This window comes from Centruroides vittatus, unplaced genomic scaffold (assembly GCF_030686945.1).
Source record: "Centruroides vittatus isolate TY-2023 unplaced genomic scaffold, ASM3068694v2 contig_958, whole genome shotgun sequence".
NCBI lineage: Eukaryota > Metazoa > Arthropoda > Arachnida > Scorpiones > Buthidae > Centruroides > Centruroides vittatus.
Genome location: NW_027122637.1, coordinates 1,423,603 through 1,447,606, shown reverse-complemented (window position 1 = coordinate 1,447,606; position 24,004 = coordinate 1,423,603). Strand labels below are relative to the sequence as shown.

Below are 24,004 nucleotides of genomic sequence, written 5' to 3'. Positions count from 1 at the left end.
CAAACGTTTTCAGCCTAACGGAATAAGGCCATACTCAGGTGAACTGACTTTTGAACGTATTTCAAAATTGTAATAAATGGAATGTTCAATCATTATATATTCAAATTTAAAATAAAAAAATAGATAAATTAACAAATAACAAAATAAAATATACTAAATACACTGAAGCCACAATGTAAATAATAAAATAAATACATAAAAATTAAATATATAAAAAGGTATCACAATATAAGGGCAAATACAGACTAAGAATTTTTATATTTTAATTTTTTTTATGTAGACCTTCCATGCAGAAGATAATCCATCTGCATCCCTTGCATTAATACAATCATCTCTTAATTTACTTCTATAGATTTCAATCTTTTCTTCTTGCAAAGCTAATGATGGGGACCCGCATGGTCTTGAGGATAGTTACTTCACTCCATTTAACTACAGAGTCCTCCGCTTGTGCCATACTTGACAAAACTGTGTTGCAGTGCCCTTTATTAATGTCATATTTGTGTTCCTTAAGTCAAATAGCTAAAGTCCTTCTTGTGACTCCAATATAGTCCTTCTTAATTCTTAACTGCTGATTTTCAAATGGAATTCTATATACGCCTGCTTTTTCTTCTTTCTTAAGCATGTCTTTGTCATTTGAGAATACTATGCAAATTAGGAGCTCTTTTGTAAACTATTTTGGAGTGTTTTTTGTCCAATACTTGCTTCATAATGTCCTTGATGTTTTTATTATAAGTGAACTTGATGATTTTCAACTGATTTGTTTGGGTCCTTAACCTTTTGCCTCCTTCATATCTTTTAATTAGCCCTTCTATCGTACTTTTTTTATATCCCAAGTTTGAAGCTATTTCTTGGATTCTATTAATCTCCTTCATCCTGTCTAGTACATTAGAGCAATATGAATACGCTCTTCTAATTAGTGAACGAAAAGCTGAGAGTTTGTATCCATACAGGTCATTTGAGTTAGCTGGAATGTAAAGAGGACTGTGTGTTGGTTTTCTGTAAAGCTGAGTTTGATATTTAAGTAGTATTAAATTAAATCACTACATATTTCAGGTAGCCAACATTTTTATTAAAAGAAACATTTTTGGCAAATATTTGATCATCTTCAGTTTACAACTTATTTAACAGCTTAAAATGATAAAAAAACTTATATTGGTTTCATGTTTCACATCATTCTAAGCTGAAAGTGGTCAGGTATGAGCACTAGCAATTTTGCCATGAATTTTAATGTTCTTAAATCTACAACATTTTTGAAACTGATGAAACCAACCATTTGATGCCAGAAAATTCTTAGCTTTCATTGCTTCCTCTTCTACCACCTTTCAAATATCTTCATACAAAAGATAAAACTTTTTCTTGGATTAGGGCTAAACTTATAGGTATATGTTGTTTGATAGAGATCTTCAATACATTACATTAAAAAATTGCCAGGACGATTTCATATTTAGAAAATAAAAATATATTGTTTAAGTATCAATTTTCCTTAAAAAAAATTTCTTTTTTCAAAAAAATTAATTGATTTAACTTCACAATTAGTTTAACCGTTGTTATTTTGTCTGTACCGCATTTTATCAGAGAAAGACTATTGGGTTTTATTCTCATCATTCTTTATTCCACTATGCATTTCAGGTGCAATCTTTTCCATCTATTTTGCGCCCCTCATCAGGTGTTACATTTCTACAATTGATAGAGAACACATTTGTTACATTGATTATTGTAGTTGGGTTTTTTTATATATATACAAGTTATAAAAGATTATTACAGTTTTTTTGTACTCGTCATAAGGAATTATTACAATTATTTAGATTAATTTAACACAAATTATTACAAGAGATTATTTCAAATTGTATTATTGTTAATATTATTCGGAACTAACCTTTTTTTTAAAAAATTCTGTTACGAGGTGTTGATGTCACCGTCCCCCGAGGCATTTCTAATGGTCTTTCTTTCAGTTTCTTAAGTCCCTCCCATTTCCTCCCACACTACATCTATCTCCATGCCGTTGTTTAAGTTTATTGTGTTGCTTTTATTGACTATTGCAAAGTGTTCTTTGAATTTTTGTAAGTAGTTGTCCTTCTCTCTGTGGATTATTTTTACACTTTTTTTATCGATTGTGCATCCGAATTTGCTGCAGTGATTGGTCCATGGTGATTGGTTATATTTGAGTCTGATTGCTGCTTCATGTTCTTTAATTCTGGTCTTTAGTTGTCTTCCTGTTTCTCCTATGTATATTACTGGTTTTTTGCATGTACATTTTATTTCGTACACCACTCCTGTTTCGTCTAATTTGTTTTCATTTTTGATTTCATGGATGTTGATGCTGTTTTTAATTTTATTTTTTAGTTTGGCTGCTATTATAATACCATTTTTTCTGAAGACTTTTCTGTATTTTTCATATGTGTCTTTAATATAGGGAAAAGACGTATATGTAATATTCTCATTGTTATTTTTGATGTTGAATCTGTTTTTTATAAATTTAGTTGTCCATTTTTTTAATAATCTGTTTGGGTAATTGTTTAGAATAAAAGTATTTATTAGGTCATTTTTTTGTTTTTCTCTCTCTTTAACTTTAGATGTTCTGTTCCATATTTTAGACAATGCTGTTATAAAGTTATTTCTTTTAATAGTTATGGGGCAATACGATTTATAGTTAAGGATTTTGTCCACATTGCTGCTTTTTTTGTATGGTTTTATGTTGATGATGTTTCCTTCCCTGGTTATAGTTACGTCTAGATAATTTATTGCTTTTTTACTTTCAGTTTCACTTTTAAATTTTATTGTATTGCTTAGTGTGTTTGCATAGTTGCATATTATATTTTCATTGGTTATTGCTTTGTCGTATATTATTATTATATCATCTACATATCTAGCCATAAAGGCTATCCCATTTGTGTTTGCTAATTTTTTATCTATTTCTGTCATGCATATTTCGGCGAGTTTCGGTCCAATTATTGTTCCCATACTAATGCCATTTTTTTGTCTGTATATTTTTTCCTCTATATGGTAGTAATTATTGTAAAAACTGTATTTTATTAGTTCTAGTAGCCAGTTATGTATGTCTATCTTGTGTAGGCTTTCTTCAATGAGTTCCTATTTTATTGATGGGTACATGGAAATTATGCCCAAACTTAATAACCTGTATGTTGGTTTCATTTTAACCGTCATTAGTTTCCTTATTAGTTCGTCGGTGTTTTTTATAGAGTAGGTTGAGTATGGGACTATTTTTAGTTTTTTCTTTATGAACAATTCTAGGTTAGATAATATTGTGTTTTTAAAGTCCACTAGTGGTCTGCATATATCGCCTGGTTTCTGTGTTTTAAGACGGATTTTAAGTTGTGGTTTTCTAATGTCTTTGTCATTGAGTATTTGTTTTTTTCCCCTGGTGTTATCTTTTTTTGTTTGTATAGTTTCGTAATTTCTTTTTTCATCCATTTTTTAATTTCATCTTTTGGGTCTTCGGTTAGTTCAACAAAGTCGTCTGTTAGGACTATTTCTGATTTTTTCTTTTTTCCCATTCTTTATTAACAATGATAATTTGGTTGGTTTTATCAGCTTTGATTATGTTTAAGTTATTTTTCTTTTAAATAATTTTTTAATATTATGCATTTTTTTGAGTAATCTTTTCCTCCTCTATCACTTAGCATTTTTTCACCTAGTTTAGTGCTGTTTTCTAGTCTTTTTATGTCATTTCTTATTTGGTGTTTTAGATTGCTCCTGTCCCCTATTTTTAATTGATTTACTGTTTTATCGATTTCAGATACTATATTGATTGCTTTATCGTTTAGTGGCATGTTGTGTTCTAGACCTAGTTTCAGTATGTTTGTTATTTTCTTTGGTATGCTTTTAGTTGTTTTATTGACTATTAACTTACTTTCCCATCTTCTTTTTTCACTTGGCATTGGGTATCCAAACATTTTTTTTAATTTCCAGTTTTTTCTTTTTTTATATTTTCAATCAGTAAATTCTTGGGTTGGTTCTGTGTTTCCTTGCAGTCTTCTTATTTGTCGTTTCAATATGAAAATCTTTTTTATTTTGAATTTTATTGTAGCTTTTATGATTTGTCTCTCGATCTCCCATATGTCTCTACATTGTATGTTTTCTGTTGTATGTTATTATTTCATTAATATCTAATACTTATAGAAGAATAAAAATATATTTCTTACTAGACTATACATGAGTCCATTTCTATCGGTCCCTTCACACGCTTTCTTAGAGGTATTAACAAGTCTACGGCGGAACCATCCTTTTATTTGAGGCTACTGTCCGCCAACAAATGTAAAAAAGTTAAAAGTCCTCTAGCGGTGGCATACATAATTCTTTAAAAATAAATTATTACATTAAAAAATTGCCGAGACGATTTCATATGTAGAAAATAAAAATATATTTCTTACTAGACTATACATAGACTAGTAAGGAATATATTTTTATTTTCTAAATCTTCAATCCATGTTGCTAGATACTTTTCCATTATCTTCATTACATCATTCCTCAGTTGTGTTAGTTTCACTTCAGAATGGCATAGTCTAGTTTTAGCTTTGGCTTCAAAATCCAAGGCCTTGACAATTGTGTGAACTGTAGTCTCAGGAATGTTAAGGGCATGAGAAATATCAATTACACATTCTCCTTTCTTCTTTTCATTAATTATGTCTATTTTAACATCGACCATATGAGGCATGCTTCCTTTTAGGAACTCCATCAGTTTTGCTATGCTTCATTGACATAACTTCAATACAAAAATCTAAAAACAAACCAGAACCGAAATGACAAATGCACGCACAATAATGTATCTTGAGTATGGTGTTATGTATCAATTTGCACATAGATCATGTGATGAAAGAGGAAGTTACCATCTGCTGGGGAAACTTCATAAGTGTGGAAAATTTTTTGATAATGCAGATAATGCATACGCATTAAACAAGGACCCCTGTATGACAAAACAAAGCATTTTTTTCCTGTTATTAACATTCATTAATATGTCTTTTTAAAGTTAAAATCTTATAATTAATTATTAAACATTTGCTAGCAAAAAATTTGCCCAAAAATATTTATGGAAAATTTATTTTCTATACATAGCTTCAAACATCAAATTAAATAAAATTTATAATCTAAATTTGTTGAATATAATTTGATAATGTAATTAAACTGAAAATCCCAACAACATCCTTTCATTTTAAGCAAACACATTAAGAACAAATGTTTTCAGAATATTTCATAAGTCTGCATCAGGTTTCCAATCTAGCTTCAATTTGATAACATTTAAAATTGGAATGTTACTCAATAAGTGACGTTACTTAACTTTTTAAGATGTAGAACATCTTACATTTCTAATGCATCCATAATTAAAAAAGGTATCAAATATTTATCATAATTATGTATATTTATTTGTCTTATAATCATTTAATGTTATATAACAGAGGTGGGCAAGCAAGAGTTCAGTGGGAACCAAAATGTAGGTTTTGCAAAATGCATGGGAGCCGCAGTTCTGTACTGTTGTGGCGGATAGTACGGTAAGGCAAGAAAGGATAGGATGTCCTCCATCTGGATCGAGAACTTGTTTTAAATGAATAGATTTGAAATGTCAATTTAATTTATTGCACCAACTTGGAAATAAATTACTAAATATTACATATAGAGTGGAACCTCACTTAACGAGCATAATTCATTCCAGAGTCTTACTCGAAATGCGAAACACTCGTTAAGTGAAACAATTTTTCCCATAGAAATTAATGTAAAATGTGATAATGCGTTCCATGCTGAAAAAATGCTCAAATGTTTTATGTATAACATTTATTCAAAAAAAAAAATTGTACAATATACACTGTTAAAGAGCGTAAATCATCATCTTTTCTTCTAGTGCGGAATGAATCATCCTGAATTGATTCAATTGAAATTTAATGACCCAAGAATTTGGCATATCGTTTGGCGTGTTTATTATATAACGGACTATGGTTGTTGATGTTTATAAGTAATATGCGTGAACACAAGTTTGGAAAAATATGTGATCACAAGCGACACTAAGATGCTAGCGGAAGGAGCATGCTAAACAGACTGATGGAGCATGCCACATGCGCACAATTCAGGACTTCCCCTCTCCTCACCATTCGTTATGCAAAATATCGCTTGTTAAGCAAGGCAAATTTTTACAGTTTGTTTTGCTCGTTATGCGAAACACTCGTTGTGCAAGGTGCTCGTTAAGTGAGGTAGTGGGTCCACTGTATATAATTACATATTTTCACAAAATTGTGGAAATAAAATTGTAAAAATAATAATAAAAAGCAGAAATTAACACTTTCAGCAAGAGCCACATGTAACTCAAAAAGAGCCGCATTTGCCCATGTCTGTTATATAAAGATATATATTTCTACACATGGATAACTTGCCCGTCTTGTGATGAAACATTCTTATGCAGATCATCATATAAAGATTGCTGTGCAGCAGATAGAGATTCACAGTCTTTATGATTTATGCATCCTCCTTTTAATGTAACCTTAAATATTTCTAATATTTCTAGTTTGTGTTCCTCATAAACGTGCATTAATAATTTGGCCTCATTAAGGTTTACAGATATTCTAGGCTCCATTGCATATTGTGCTAAAGTAGTTACTAGATTGTTGTTATCAATATTATGTTTATGATTCACCAGTCTGCTTGTTAAAGATCTATTTGTAGGACCAAAATACACCAACTGTTGGTTAAATCTTCCATCTATCACAGGAATGGAATATACTCCAGGCACTCTCTTGCTGTTTACTTTATCTTTGCCATTCCTTAATAATTTGTAAACAGTAGCATTTTTGTGATAGCATACTCAAGTATTTGACTATCTGGCTATTTGTTTGCAAATTGAATTTAGTCTGAAATTGTACTTGACTATTCTAGGCTTAGGTGCTGGGAGCTGGGGTTGTATAATTCAGTCCTCACCCATGTGCACTAGCTATTTTTTGATGTGTTTAATTTCTTTTATGGTGTCTTTCTTATCCATATCTGTATGTAGGCCTTTCTGACTAAAGACATGAAAGTAGCTATTTTATATGCATACAGGTCATTAGATTGCAAAAGGATAAAAAACAGGTGATACACTCAAACCTGTTTTTGTGCGGTCTTTTTTGTGCAATTTTTTATACGTGCAATGTGTTTTGTGCAATTATTTTTGTGCAGTATACCAATTTGATTGAAATTCATATACCGCACACAAAAAAATCACACAAAAATAGACCGCACAAAAACAGGTTTGAGTGTAGTTTGGTTTGTAGTAAACTTTCATGTGAATGGATCCATTCTGATAAGCAATATTTACATCTAAAACATGAGCCTCAGTGTTGGTGTATTGGTCCATGTGTAATATTAGGCCATAAGGGTTATTAAATTCTGCCAGAAATTTATGTATATTAGGTTTAGTCCTCCATAATATAAGTATATCATCCACATATCTGGTGTAAATATCATAAAAATTTATGATATCTGATGATGATATAAAAATTTTTTATTACTTGGTTTTCGAGTGCCCTTACTACCTACTAACTCACAAGTCCCTCAAAAGGGGCTGCCCATAAGAACTCCCAGTTTTTGGAGGTATGTGTTGTTATAAGTGAAGAAAGACATATAGCAAAAAATATGGACCAATTCCAAGCTTTGTTGATAGTACAAATGAACAAACTTAATGCCATTAAATAAGAAATCTGCAAATCCCTATCTACTGCATGGCAATCTTTATACGATAATCCATATAAGAATGTTTCATCACAAGACAGGCAAATCAACCACAACATGTGGAAATATGTATTTCATTGTCTTATGATTTAATGTTATATTTATCATAATTATATATATTTATATATAATACTTTGTTCTTAATTATGAATGCATGAAAAATATAGGACATTCTACATCTTAAAAAATTAAATAACGTCATTTATCATGTAACATTCCAATTTCAAACATTACCAAATTGAAGCTAGATTGGAAACTTGACACAGACTTATGAAATATGCTGAAAACATTTGTGTTCTTAATAAATGTGTTTGATGGAAATGCAAGAATGGTGTTGAAATTTTCAGGTTAATCATAGTTCCAGCTTTGTTCATCACTTTTAATGTAATTAATTTTTTATATCTATAACAACAATGTTTAAATATAAAAACTCATTCATGAATACAGTATTTATGGAAATGAAAAAAATTACATTAATAATTACAAAACAATGAAATTTTTAAATTAACAGAAATGACTTGCACTCATTTAATAATATCAGATCATAACAAATTTAAATAATTTATTGAAGCATGACATTAAAAATATAAAGGATTTATTTTGGTTTATGAATTAAGAAAGAAGTAAGAGAATTCATTAGTTCAATTTGTTAATAATGGAAATAATATGACTAATATTGCAACATTTAAACTAAAGTATCTATATACTACTTATCTATATTATATTTCAAATGTTTACCGAAAATTAATATCTTCTTTTTTAAGTAAATACAGGCGTGATTAATTTCAGTTATATATACATTATAAATAAATCAGTGCAGATAATTAAAATAATTTCAATCTTAAACAAATTTTTAAAAAAATGCAAAACATTTGAAAAAAAATTAATTTATGTCAAGAATATTCAAAAATTTATTCAAAATTAATGCTATTTGAATTTTTTCATTTTATTGAAATTTTGTAGCGAGACCAATAAAAATGACCTCAATTTCTTAAAATAAACATTCTGGTTCATTAGAGTTTATACATACTGAATAATAATTTCTTTGGAACTTTTGAGCAACAAAGTCCATTGTTAGAAGATACACTAGTAAACTAGTATAATATCTACATCACTTAAATCTATTTACATAACATCTGATACTGGATCTTTTGATCTAATTCCAACAAAATATAATAAGAAAGTATGTTATTTCTTAAAACTCTCTTGAATATTTTTACTTTATCTTGAAATAATTTTTCAAATAATCATTTGTAATAAAATAATGACTTGAAAAATCATTGACTAAGTATTAATACAAGCTTTTTCTTTTAAATAGCTCAAAAAACTTAAGTTCAATAAATATAATGTAAAGACAAGGTAATATTCTTTTAAAGCACTTATAATTAAATTTGTCTTGTGACATACCTGCAACAGAAGTTCCAATCAAATCTAGGAATGTAGGAATGGCAAATATCCAATGAAATACACTGAAAAATAAGATTTTCATAAATTATTACAATTCTAATTATAAAATATAAAAATTTAATCAAAAATTTTCTTACATTTTATTAAATGAGAAAAGAATTACTTACATTTTATTAAATATAACAATAATTATTTAAAAATGATGATATTGTAATTATATCATATTAAAAGTTTTATTAAAAAATTATTAGAATTAAATTACTATTTTCAGACAACAAAAATATCTTGGTTGTCTGAAAATAGCAGTGTAATCATAATAATTTATAATTTAGTGTAAAGCCTCACCCATTTTCAATTTTTATTAATAGAAATAGCTTTTAAAATAAAAAATATATATATATAAAGAATGAATACCAGCTATACATAGAACATGTGATTAACAATAGATATGATCATTATGATATAGAGAATCTTAAAATATTTCAAATAATTGTATATATAAACTAATATCTTGAGTTACATGACAAATATTGTATGCTTAAGTAACAGATAATGTACATATTTTAAATTCAAAATGTAGTAATAACTGATCATTTAACAAATTTTATAACAGTTTTCACAATAAACGTCATCTTCTATTAACACTGTAGTGAGTAACAGTTTTCATTAAGCAAGCACAGAACAATATCCCAGCTCAAAAATATATCTGAAATCAGAACTACAATTTTATAATTGAAGAAAAAAAAGCAATATTGGGATTTCGTGAATATACTCTAACTTAAAAATAAAAATATATGATAATTATATATTTTTATTTTAATCAATAATTACTGATCTAAATGTAAAATCAAAATTTTAATTAATAATGTTAATACAAATGTCAAAATTTTATAATTTAGGTTAAGAATGTTTCATAACTAAATAATAGAATATGGTTTAAACTTTAAATTTAATTTTTAAATTATCTTTTTCAAAATTTTAACTTTTTGTTCTGGAATTACAAAAAAAAGCTCTTGTGTTTTACTATTATATGACAATTTTTTCTTTGATATTGATTGATATTCAAATGAAAAATAGTCAATTATTAAAAAATAATTATATGTAAAATATAATTTTCATCAATAAAAAGATTATTTAAATTTTTTTTATTATTAATTTATTTATTTAAACTTGTCTATTAAAGTTAATAAAAACAAAATAAATTTATAAGATTCACTTAAGTGTAAAAACATTTATTCTAATTTTTCATAGTTTGTTTTACTAAATTTTTGCAAGCAATCAAAATTCATTTGATTGCTTCATTTGATTATAAATGATATTCATTTTTTGATCTAAGTGGCTATCTTGTTTAAAAAATCTTTTGCTTCTTTCTACAAATGTATGTATTTAAATAGTTATAGAGTCACAGTAAAATTAGTAAAAAACTCTCTTGCAACCAATAACAAAGTTTATGAAATAAAATTAGTTATTGGTAAAAACTAACTTAACTTTTAATTGCTAAATATTCAAATTCACAAAACAGAAGCAACAGAGCTTGCTCTTTCTAGAACAGAAGCATTCCTCTATTTAAACAGTATCTTTTTAAAGTTATGCCATGGTATCACCTGATTGGTCAATCGCCATGACAGAAGTCCATTTTGCCACATACAATGTTGTTACTAAAGAATGACAGAAAATTTAGTTATTAAGCTAAATTAGAAATTCTGTTCTTTCATCAACTTTTCTGATTAAATGACTCATTTCTCCCAAAAATCACAAAAAAAACATTTTATCAAAAAGTCACAGATGACAGATAAGTTCCATCAGAAGTGCAGATAGATAATCAACAAATATTAGATAAATGATATATCATTCATATTAAAACAACAAATTTTCATTAAATACTAAATAATTGAATAATTCATTAATAAATTTTTGTACTAAGTATTTTACCATTATTATTATAACAATATCTATATTTACAATATCATGTAATATACCTGAATATATAGTGAATCACTGTTTTATGAGTTTTGCAAATTTTATATTACAATTTATGATTTTTTTTGTTTTTTTTTTTTGAGACTTTTCAATGTGGTATTTACATAGTTTTATTCTTCAAAACAACTTAAACTTCAATTTGGAATACTGAATGCATGAGGAATCAAAGTTTAAGAAAAACTTACTTAATGAGTTCTCTAGAAAACAATAAAGTCATACATAATTGGTTTACTGTATACATAAAAATGTCAACAAAAACATTTTAAATGTTAAAAAGTAACATTGTATTTCAAATATAAGCTACTTTATCTGTATGACAATGTACTTGCTGTTCCTTCACAATATCAATATCAGCAAATACTAATACTTGTATGAGATGAGGATTTTCACATTTAATTCACTATTTACAAAGTTCAGTAAAATGAAACCTTCATATATTTATAATGTGCAAATTTTAAGTAATTATATATATACATTGATAAAATAATGTTAGATTTCTAAAGTATCTACTCCAATATATAAACAAGATTTTCATATTATGATTTTACTAAAATGTTCAAATAGTTATATTTTTTAGTTTAGTAACAAGTTTTAATTTATCTTCATAAACTATATCTGATCTTACTGTTCTTGATTAATAACAACTGCTTTTGCTGAAGGAAGTGAAGAACCAGGAGTCACCATTAATCTGTTATGCTGGAAGTATTTCAATAAAATAAAAGTTTACTAAGAAAATTTTTAAATAAAGTGAATTAAATAAACAAAAATTATAAAATAATGAATTTTAAAAAAGTTAAGGGAAAAACAAGGATAAATTTAAAAAATATAAAATAAATTTATTAAAACATTGAACTTAAAAATAACTTTTATTTGCAGTCCTTTGAAAATATGATAAAAAGCATTTAATAATACTGGGTTAGTAACTACATATTAATGAAATAGTGTGATTTCACTTTTCAATCCAGTAGAAAAACTAAATTCTACTTAAAATCTTATATTTAATTGTAAAAGTAATGAAGTAAACTGAAATTACATATAAAACAATATTTCTATCACAGTCTTTATATAAATGCTAATGCAATCATTTTATAGTATGATACCAACATTGTAATTTTATGATTGTTCTTGTTATATAAGAAATTAATATATACTGTAAGCTAAGCTATTATGAAATTTTTCTAGGTTAAATGATAATCATTATTTCAGATATTATTTCTGATTAATTTTCCAAGACATAAAAACAAAAATGTTATGTACTATCAATTATTTAGTGAGAAGTCAATTTACAATTTCACTTCTTATTTCAAAAATTTGTTTTGCTAAAATTTCTTCATAAGTATGTTTTCCCTTAAAATCAGATAATAAAGTAAATTTTATATAATAACAAAAATAACTTTTATTAATTCTAATTAATTAATAAATTAATTAGATAGAAATTCCTTAATTTGTTTAAATTTAGTCAAAATATTATACCATTTTACATTATAAAATATTTTTAACAAAAATAAATAAAATTTTCTTACCAGCAATATATTTAGGAATTTTCTCCTCATTTTAAAATATACAGGTAACTCTCTTATAACATGATAGTTAGGTTCCACAAAAATGTCTCATTATAAAAGTCATATTTAAATCTTGATATAATCTTGGTTGATGAATGTTATATCAAGATTTAAATGTGTCTGGAAGCAAAGAATCACTCAGAGGTCCAGATGATGTAACTATAAAAATCACATTATGCAAGTCTCACATTACACACAAAAAGTGAGTTTATGTTCCAAAACAATTTTTTCAATATAAGCTTTATCTATCATGTAAGAAAAATCTGTTTTATTTAATTCAGAAAACTTCACTTAACAAACCATGAATTACAAAACAAAAACAAACTTATTAACATTTGTAAAATATGATTTTCATCACTCAGGATTGATAAGCACTTACTGTATGTCTTTGACTAACTTGTCCACACTTATTATCTAATTAAATGCTATTTTCAAGAATGCAACCAAAAAAAAAAAAAAAAAAAAAAAAAAAAAAAAAAAACAAAATTATAAACAGCATGCAGCTTACAATGCCAAAGGGAAATTCTGGTGTATAAAATTACACACGGCACAAAATAGAATTTTATATTTTTCTAACAAGATTGCCATGAAAAACAAAAAGCTTTTATCATTAGAGAAAAAACTTTCACCACATAGAGAAAAATTGCACAGTAAACTGGCAAAGTATGCTGTATTAACTGAAAGAACATTTATTAAAATAAGATAAATAGATGATTTTAAATGAACTCTTATCTAAATCACATTGTATAAGTAATGCATTATACAACGATTTTTGTAATTTGTGAATCATACAATACAGTTTCAATAGAATACAAGTACCATGTTATACAAGGGTTACCTGTATATGTATATACAGGGTGGGCCAACGAAAACGAAACGGCAGAGTGTTCGTGTTCGTCCAAGCTAATCGCTCGGACAGGTCGATTTTATTTTCGAGGGGACATCTTATGCAATAAAGTTTTTGCGAATCTGAATATTAACTAAACAAACATTTTTTTTTCGAAATAAATGTTTGTTTAGTTAATACAAAATAAATGAGTTTTTAAAATTTTTGTTGTCTGTTGTATTCAGAATCGCAAAAACTTTATTGCAAAAGATGTCCCCTCGAGAATAAAATCGACCTGTCCGAGCGATTAGCTTGGACGAACACAAACACTCTGCCGTTTCGTTTTCATTGGCCCACCCTGTATATATATTAAATAAAACAGAAAAAGAAATTTTAATGAAAAATGTATAATTTTAACAATTTAATTATAAAAATGCAGAATTCTTTAGTTAATAATATAATGTACGTTAAATAAACAAAAGTCTGATATTTAAAATACATCATCTTATCAATAAATTTTATAAAAATTGTTTTATTAGTTAGATGGAAAAGTAAATGTTTCTTTCGTTGCATTAATAACTTAAATGATTATTGAAATAATGGTTAGCAAGTATTAGACAAAAATATTTAATATCTTTCAATTTTTAATTTTATTTACAATACAATTTATTTAACATAAAAACATAGTAATAATTTATTTACGAACAAAATGATTGAAAATCTAGACACTTGATGTGAATCAGCAAAGAGTTTTGTAAAATTCAAGCTTAAAAATTAGTATTAATAAAAAAAAAAAAAAATAGAGTATATACCATATTATTAATACACACTACATCCAGGAAGTTCATATACTGTTATAATAAACCTTTACAATTTCCATTACCAAAGAAATTGTAAAGGTTTGTCCACATATCCCTATAAATCTTTAATGTTTGGAGATGAAGTCATGAGCATATGACCTCGTTTGCAGGCATGTTGGAAACTTCACATCAGTATTAGGGTGTGACTATGCGACATGAATTTAGAGCAAGCGAGAGGTTGTGAGCGATTTAGTTTTCACAAAGGAAAACCATGCACAAGCGAGAAGCGAGAAATAACGCTGGCAAGACCAAATTTCTGGTTCTCACACACATATGACAGGTTTTGATATTTATCACGTCTCGTCGCTTCTCGCCACATATTCTCGCTCACTTGCGTCTGCATAGTCGCACCCTTAGAGTTGACAAGTTGAGGAGAGGTTGGTTGCAAGTTTGTGGATACATGAACCTCCTTACAAAAATGTCACTAAAAACTTGGCAGCACAAACTTGTGTGTCAGACATAATGGCACACAGACCCTTTGGACAACTAGCCTGATGAGTTCACTATTAAAAGATTTATACAGGAGTATACAGACTCCTGATGTACTGTATAACAAAAAAAAAATGAAATTCATGTATTTTAAATTTTTGGTAAAGTATTAAAGAAACTAACAGAGTATCAAATATGACATTATAGATTAAGTAGCTGCCTTAAATCTATAACATTAACATTTATTGTTATAAATTATTATTTTAATCTTATAGAATATAAATTATAAAAATATCATTAAATTAAATACAGTCAAAGTCATTATTGAAGAAATAGCAAAGTGCAAAATGCAGAAGGCTGTACTAAGCATTAAAAAAGAATTTATTTTTTAATGCTTTTCTAATTTTATAAACTATAATCATCATCATAAATCTTATATTTAAAGATGTCACATGTACAGTACAGAGTTGTATATATTAATATAATTTCAATTTTTCAAATAATTATCTTGCCTCCATTTTCTTTTAATAAAGAATATATTATGAAAAAATAAATTATAGCATTTATTGAGGAGAATAAATTTTCTCCTCAATAAATGCTATAATTTTGCAATATGTTCTCTAATTATCATTATTAATATATCAAAGTAAATTTCAATAATTTACTTACATACTCTTGAATTCTAGTTTTTCTTTCTTTCCATCTTAAATAATATAAGCCTATAAGGCAAGACATTTCTCCTAAAGAATAAAATTTAATTTAATTTTCACTTTTACAACAACACATTGTAAATTAAATATGATAATATATTTTTATGAAATAATGTAATGCAAGTCACAAATTAAATGAACTTCACATTTTCTCTTACATTCTGTTTTAAATAAAGATATACAATGTAAATTTATTACTTAAAATACTTATATATGTCTTTTTATAAAATTAACCGCTTGTACCTCTGTTGACAAAAACTACAATTTAGAAAAGTATATCTGTTGGCAAGAATATTGTGGCACTCTCCTAGGGACATTCCAGGTGGTGCTTATATTTATCCATATATAAGAAAATCATGTTCTATGTAGACCTTCTTGTGCTTTTGTAACTCTACTGTATATAGCATATATTAAACTGTTTCAACAAAGCAGTTCCTTTTCCTTACATCACTACAAAACACTGTACCAACTACAACAATATCAGAATCTAAATAGAAAATTAAGTCTCATTGTTTTGTTCATATTCATTTGTATGTATAAGCATGCATAATTTGTTGAATAAATTTTTTTCCAATAAAAATTTTAAATTTTGCCAAAATTCAGACTTGAGGTATACCTGTATTTGTTGCATTACATGAGTCACTTTTGCTAGGAATAGCCAGTGTATGTATAAAGCATTTATGGTACTAAATATACTACTGTACCAAGTAGTTGTTAAAGATGTGATACAGATAGATATGTTTTGTTTCTAGCCAATGTATACAAATCTCAAAAACAGATAAATAAATCTGCAGAAAGAGACTTTATGGAAGAGCTCAGAACTGAGACAGAATATCAACATCCAACAAAAAATAAAACTGCTATATTTGTTTCAAGATTATGAGGAGTTAAAAGATCTTTGGATAGTCAAAGAAATAATAAATAATGATAAACAATTATTATTATATTAAATTAAATGATAAAAGGTAATAGAAACAAATTGTTTTGTAATACAGGATATTATTTTATACTTTCTTTTATGAATTACAGTATAAGAAAAGTTGTGTATTTTGGATTGGTGGAAAACTGTAAATATTGTTTTAATATTTAGTTTCTCCTTTAATGTGCTATTCATTAGAAAAATTCTGACATAATTTATACATTCTGAACAATGCCAGAGCAACAGTTAGTGGCCAAAAAGAAATTAATTTAGTTTAGAAATATTTAGTTTGGAAATATCTAAATCTATTTATATGCCAAAATTAAATTATATAGATTTAGAAGATAATTTAGAATATGATAGAATTCATAAAAAAATTTTTAAAAAACAAGCAAAAAAGAAACAATGATAAAAAAAAAAAAGTAAAATTAATAAGAGACTTGTAATGTTTAACTGAACAAATAATAGTCTTAAACCAGACAATGATCATTTAAAACCATCAAAAATATTGTCTAAAATTTCTTCTTGGATTGTAAGGCTTTTGTAGTTTAAATCAAAAATAATATACATAAAAATTTTATATATTTGTATGATAAAAACTGAAATAAAACTTATTTGATTTACATGTTTATTAAAATTTCATTATACTTAATGTATTTTTAAAAAATGCATAAATAAATCTGAAATTTACAGACATCAAAAATGTCTTATTAAACTATTTTCTTCAACATTAATAAAATTTCAGCAGCCATCAATATGAATGACAGTAATTGATTAATTTACTATAATAGGAAACCGGAACTTTATCTCTCATCCAATAACACTACCAGTTTAACATGGAAGTAAGATATATAATCTTGATAATCTAATAATTATTTGCTGAATACATTCTGTTAAATGTTAAATGCAAGATACATAGATTTTCTCCTGATCTAACATTCTAAATCATCCTAAAGATACACTTTAAACTTTAGATCAAGATTCTGATATTGTTAAACAATTATTCATCTTTGGTTTTCTCAAGCCAAATGTGTTCAATAGTAGCTTTATAAGCTTTATTCTGGAAATCCACTTTATAAAACTACCCAAGTCCAAAACACCTAATATGTTAACACACAATTGAGAATATTTAGCACTATAATTAGTAGTTCCAACTCAAATAAGTAGTAGTCCTATACCATGATATCATCCCCTCCAATGGGACAATGCACTGAAATAATGTTCTATTAACCTTAAAATTCTCTAAAACTATATATCAATCTTCTCTGGAACTTATCAGTTATATTCCACAATTCATCTTGGTTGTTACTGAATTTCCTGTTTTCTGCATGCTCTTATAGTTAGTATTTACAAGGGTGATTCAACTATTGTCCAGAATTTCAGTAGTGGCAATGGACAAAGGAGGAGCACGTAGAGAACTGTGTGTTATGTAACACATACAGAACTCTAGGTATTCCTCCTCCATATGCTACACATCTTCCATTGTTTTGGCATCAATACTATGCCTGCAGAATAGAAGTCTTTTGATTGATGTCACAGCATGGCTGTAAGCATGTAGAGGCAATCAACAGACTTAGTTGGAAAATTCTGGATCACCAAACACAGTCCAAATCTGTCACCATGTGATCATCACCTATTTAGCCTATTGAAGAAACCTTTGGAAACAGGAAATTCACTCAAAATGCTAAAGTCTCTCTAACTTCAGCATGAGAATTTGTCATGTAGTGGCTCTGACACCAACAAAAGACTTCTATTTTGTAAGCACAATATTGTTGCCAAAATGATGATAGCAGCATGTAGAAAAGAGCACCTACAAAAAGAAGCATAAACTGGAACTATGCAACACACAGAATTCCATTGACATTACTGGAATTCCAGACAGAAGTTGAACCATCCTTTTATTATTATTATGTTAAGTTAAGTGAGATATACTCGGTTAACACCAGTGGCTGTGTACTATGCCGGACCAAAGTCAAGGCATAGTAACCAAAACAGAAATTAAAGAAGTGTATCAGTGTGTGTGTCTGTATTCAAGAATTTTCTCACAATATGACATGTATTCAATATAGTGGCCTTCTGTAGTGTGATGTATGTGTTTCTATTCAATTGTAATGTGCCCAGGCTTTTGTGTAGTGTGTGTGGTATGACACCTGTAGAGGAGAGAACAACAGGTACAATAAGCACCCTATCCATCCTCCACAGATGCCTTATTTCCTGGGCGAGTTCTGTGTACTTGCTAATTTTTTCAGTGCATGCATTTTGTATATTGTGAGTGTTTGGAATGGATATGTCTATAATGTATGTGATTTTATTGTGTTTGTCAATGAGTGTGATGTCTGGTCTGTTGTGGTAAATTGTTTTATCTGTGATTATGGTTCTGTCGTAGTACATTTTGTGCATGTTGTTTTCCAATACTGTCTGTGGAATGTATTTGTAGTACGGTTCGTGAATGTCTACTAATTTGTGTTTCTTTGCAAGCTCTTGGTGTATTATATTTGCTACTTGGTTATGTCTGTGCAAATACTCTGTCTGTGCCAAGAGCTTGCAACCAGAGGTGATGTGTTGTATAGTTTCTGGCATGATGTGACATTTTCTGCATGTGTCATTTGTGAGTGTTGCATCTTTGAGTATGTGTTTTCTGTAGTTTTTAGTATTTATGACCTGATCCTGTATGGCGATCATGAATCCTTCCGTCTCCCCAAAGAGGCATCCCCGAGCTAGCCAGCTGTTTGACGCAGTTTTGTCCACAAAATCCTGGGCCAGATCACAAGGATGCCTGCCATGGAGTGCCTTTCGAGCCCACGATTGCTTAATGGTGTCTGTGCTTTTTATACATTGTGTTGTGTCCATATGATGTGAGTGTAAGTTTAATGGTGTGTTATTCGAGTCTGCTAGAGTTACTGCTTTATGTAATTGTGATGTTTCTTGTTTTTTGTAGAAAAACTCTCGCAGTGACTGTATTTGTTTGTAGTGAAGGTTAACTATGTCAATCAGGCCACGTCCGCCATCTTTATGTGGAAGGGTTAATCTTTCTGTGGCGGATTTAGGATGATGATGTTTATGCTTAGTAAGTGTTGTTCTTGTTTTCCTTTGGAGTTGCTCAAGATCTGTGTGAGTCCAATGTATAACTCCAAAAGAATATGTGAGTACTGGGATGACATATGTGTTTATTGCTTTAACTGTGTGTTTTGCATTTAATTGTGTTCTGAGAATAGCATTTAACCTACTTTGGTATTCTTTAATTAATCTTTGCTTTATTTGTGCATGTTCTGTTAGTTTGGCCTGTTGGAATCCTAAATACTTGTAGAACTCGCCCTCTTCCATGGATTCAATAATGTCTCCATTTCCAAGTGCAAAATCATCTTTCTTCAGGATTCCTTTTTCTATGTGAACTGTTTTGCATTTATCTAGGCCAAATTCCATTTGTATGTCCTTGGTGTATGAATGTGTGATTTGTAGGAGTTGATGAAGTTGTTTTTGTGTGGATGCATAAAGTTTTATGTCATCCATGTACATGAGATGTGACAGTGTAAACTGTGTTGTTTTTTCGTGTCTGATATTGTAACCATATTGCATGTTGTTTAACATGTTGGATAATGGGTTCAGGGCTAAGCAGAACCAGAGAGGACTCAAGGAATCTCCTTGAAAAATTCCTCGCTAATAAAAATTTGGTTTGTTTGTATGGAAGTGTTATGAACCATGAGATGTAGTGTTGTTCTCCAGTGCTGCATAGTGTTTTGAAAGAATGCAATGAGTGATGGATGTATTTTGTACATGTGTAGAATATGTAGCAGCCAACTGTGTGGAACACTGTCGAATGCTTTTCTGTAGTCTATATATGCCATGTGTATGTTTCTGTGTTGTTTGTGTGCTTGCCGTAGAATGACTGAATCTATGAGTAACTGTTCTTTGCATCCCCTGTGATTTCTACGACAACCTTTTTGTTGTTCTGTTAGAATGTCGTGTTCTTCAATATGTTTGTATATTTTGTTTGCAATACAGGATGTCAATAATTTGTAGAGTGTTGGAAGACATGTAATTGGTCTGTATTGTGTGGGGTCTGTGGTATTGTTGTTTTTAGGTTTCATGTAGGTGATGCCCTGAGTAAGAAAATTTGGCATGTCTTGTGGATTGATGATGATGTGTGTTAGGTGTTTAGCTAGTTCCTGGTGCAGTGATGTAAACTTTTTGTACCAGAAATTGTGAATGTTGTCTACACCAGGTGTCTTCCAGTTGTGTGTTCTGTTAACAGTGTATTGGAAATCATGTATGTTTATTTCAACACAGGGCATAGTTGGTATGTTGTGCAAGTTTCTGTTCTCCTCCTCGATCCAGCCTACATCAGCATTATGCGTGACAGCACTGGATCAAAGAGAAGACCAATATGTTGTGAGTTGTTCTTCTGTTGGTGTGCCACTGTGCTGTGTATCAGTGTTTGCTTTGTTATTAATTTGTCTGTAAAAGAGTTTTTCATTGTTTGTAAATAATTTATTTTGTTGTTTTCGTAGTGTACATGTTTTGTATCGTTTGAGTCTACGTGCTTTGGCAGCAAGTTTTTGTTTTAGTGTATCGATGTATTCTGTAATGTGTGCATTGTGATGTTCGTGTTTTGTGTGTGTTTTTATTTTCTTGAAAATGTTTTTGAGCTGTTTCCTTAATTTGGGTGTTATGTTGTTTTTAGTGTATTGTGTCAGCCTGCCTAATTGCTGTCTAATGTCATTTATTTGTGTTTCTATTTTTCTCTTCCAGGCAGGCTTGTGATAGAATTGTGTTTTCTGTGTATTTGTCTGTGATTGTACTTTCAGTCCATGGTGTGTCACTACTGCGACTGCCCCAGCATGAACTAATGTATGAATGTCTGCGAGTGTAGAAATTGAATGAATGTAGTGTGGTAGTAAGTGAGTGTTTACATAATTTAGTGTTTTTCCTACTTCCTTGGTCGTGTTGATTTTTAGTATTCGTGGTCGTTGTGTGGGATCTGTGCCTGTATATTTAGTGAGTGTTTCCTGAAATATAAGTGAGAGCGTATTAACTAAATCCATGTCTATGTTATCAGTGATGGACGAGGAAGTGTCTGTAGTATCATTAGTGGTAATTGTTGTATGTGTGTTATTATCAATGCTTGTTGCTGGATTATCCTGACAGGTTACATGATCTTCATTAATGTTAAATGTTTCTGTCTGTTGATGTATTTGATCAGCAACCTGTTGTTTGATAAGTTCAAGTGTTGTTTGTGGAATAAGGTTGTTGTGTATAATTGTTCTTTTTTGATCAACAACCCTTTGTTCAATGACAGTGAGATGAGGATACTGTTGTATGAATCTGTGGTGTAGTTGTTGTCTGTATGCTGTCATGTTTGTTTCGAGTTTTGTGATGGTGTAGTAAGTACAGATGATAAACTTGTTCATTTCTACTGTCCATTTCATCTGTTGGCGTGGTTTTCCAGCTTTTATGGTCTGTGGATGCATTGCCACAGAAACACCAAGGCTGGGTTGGTTCCTCACATCTGTTGAGGGCATTGCAGTAGCCATGCTTGGGCCAGTGCTGCTTTCGCCACCGGTAACCAAGGGAGACTGTGGCCTATTTTTCAAACATGAGCCACTGCCTAACCCACGAATGTGGACCTTGTTAACCCGGGCGACGTCCGAGCCGGTATCAGACTTTGATCTGGTTATTACCATAATAAGTATCTCCACAGAATGTGGGTGTGGTCACTCTTAGCTTCATTTCTCCCCATAGACCTTACTGGCATGGGTGTCTCTACCAGGAGCTTGTGCTCCCGCCTGCATTGCCCTATGGATCAGTAAAATTACTGGGCTCTCCCATCATGACCAGGTGGTGACCACGAGAGTGTTATTATTATTGTTGTTGTTGTTGTTTATATCATTCATCACTTTTCTCTAATTAAGAGACCAAATACTTTTCATAAGTTATTGTATGTTAAAATGATAAAAATAAAAGTATCTGAAAAATAATGATAATTTAAATTTCCATAATTTATAAAAAGAAATTCACATGCTTTATTATATTATAAATTATATTACATACCTATAAACATAATAACTGTTTGAAACCATGGATGATCAAATTTATGTACTGTTGTTGTTGAATTGGTTTTTGAATCAGGATAACCAGCAGCACTATAAAAGTTTTAAAATTAATTTCATATACAATTCATGTACATAACTAAAAATTGCACATTTCTATAAAATAATTGGCAAAGTTTATTACAAAAACAAAGTCATTTATTAGTTCTAAAATATTAATTAATAAACATTACTCATCTATATCAATCAGTTTTAATCATACCATAGAACCAGCATCAGTCAATATGATAGTAAACATATCAAACACTAATGTAATAAAGATAACAGTAAATTTAAATATACAGTTCCTCTAACAGCTCATCAAAGTAAAATTAGTTACCATAGATGAATGCCTATGATAACTAATCAGTCTCTGACTAGCTTATATACATCTCAGATAGACGACAAATTATTTTAGTTACTCTATAAGTCTTCTATAATAAATCATCATCATATTGATTTCAGCTGCAGTCACAATTTAATCTGAAATTAATTCAAATCAAAGTTTCATAATGACAGATGACTAATAACTTATTGCACACACATTTGTGTTAAAAATAACATATAATTCATTTAATTTTAAAACATTTCTTATTACTAAATGAGGAATACTTTAATAAATTAATCTGAGTCTATTTCTTCAACTTTTAAGCTAGGATTTGCCAATTTTTCAATATTTTTGAAATGAATTCTGCAGTCTTATAGTCTTACTTCAAGATGTGATTGATCATTAATTTTATTACTAGTTTTTTTTTTTAATAAAATTTTTATTACAAGTTTAATATAACCTTTAAATGCAATTTATCAAACCAGTAATTATTATAATAATATAGTGTAAGATTATCTCTCTCACAGTGTTAATCTTTTTAATAAATTTACCTTTTTTCTGTGAAGTTACCAAGCAATCTATTAAAAAAATTGGTTGGTCAAACTACGGAATTTTAAGAACCAAATGTGTGGCTAACAGCTGAGTCCAATCACTCACTTGAATCCTTATGTGCACTTTTAATCAACCTTAGACAAGGTATTTTGCCTCATTTGCCGCAGTACCATATACATCCCATTTATATGACTTAACAATTTTGTAGGAAAAAGTTAGGTCATAGAAAGCAGAATACACTGTAATTCCATTACCAACAATATAATACTGTATATCTCAGTCACTCATTTCTAACCAATTAAAAAGATTACAATAAAGCAATAAAGAAACATGCTAAGAAAAAAAAATTGATTTCAAATAGTTTCAAATCAGTAAAACTATAATAACTACTGAAAAATATTAGAGGAAATGAGTCAAACATATAATACAGAAGAGAGAACAAGTACAAATTAACAAGACTGCAAAATTACTAAATTATAAACACATTGTAAAGATCCTGGCCATGTTATCAGATAAAACATTCTAAGTGGCCAGGATCTTCAAATGTGCTTTTTAATTTATTAATTTTGCTATCTTGTTATAAACAGAGCAAGATGTAAGGACAAACTAACAAGATGTGATGTAAGAGAGAAGAA

At 28.9% G+C, this 24,004-nt stretch overlaps 1 protein-coding gene across 1 annotated transcript in view; it reads right to left on the bottom strand.

Annotated features, from left to right (window-relative positions):
- Positions 1 to 24,004, bottom strand: part of LOC136985320 (solute carrier family 35 member F6-like) — a 50,806-nt gene that overhangs the window by 17,724 nt on the left and 9,078 nt on the right. The window contains exons 2-5 of the mRNA XM_067282579.1: positions 22,452 to 22,543; positions 15,444 to 15,514; positions 11,723 to 11,793; positions 9,118 to 9,179 (exon numbers count right to left, since the gene is read on the bottom strand). Of these exons, the coding sequence (XP_067138680.1) occupies positions 9,118 to 9,179; positions 11,723 to 11,793; positions 15,444 to 15,514; positions 22,452 to 22,543 (296 nt within the window). The remainder of the gene's footprint in view (positions 1 to 9,117; positions 9,180 to 11,722; positions 11,794 to 15,443; positions 15,515 to 22,451; positions 22,544 to 24,004) is intronic.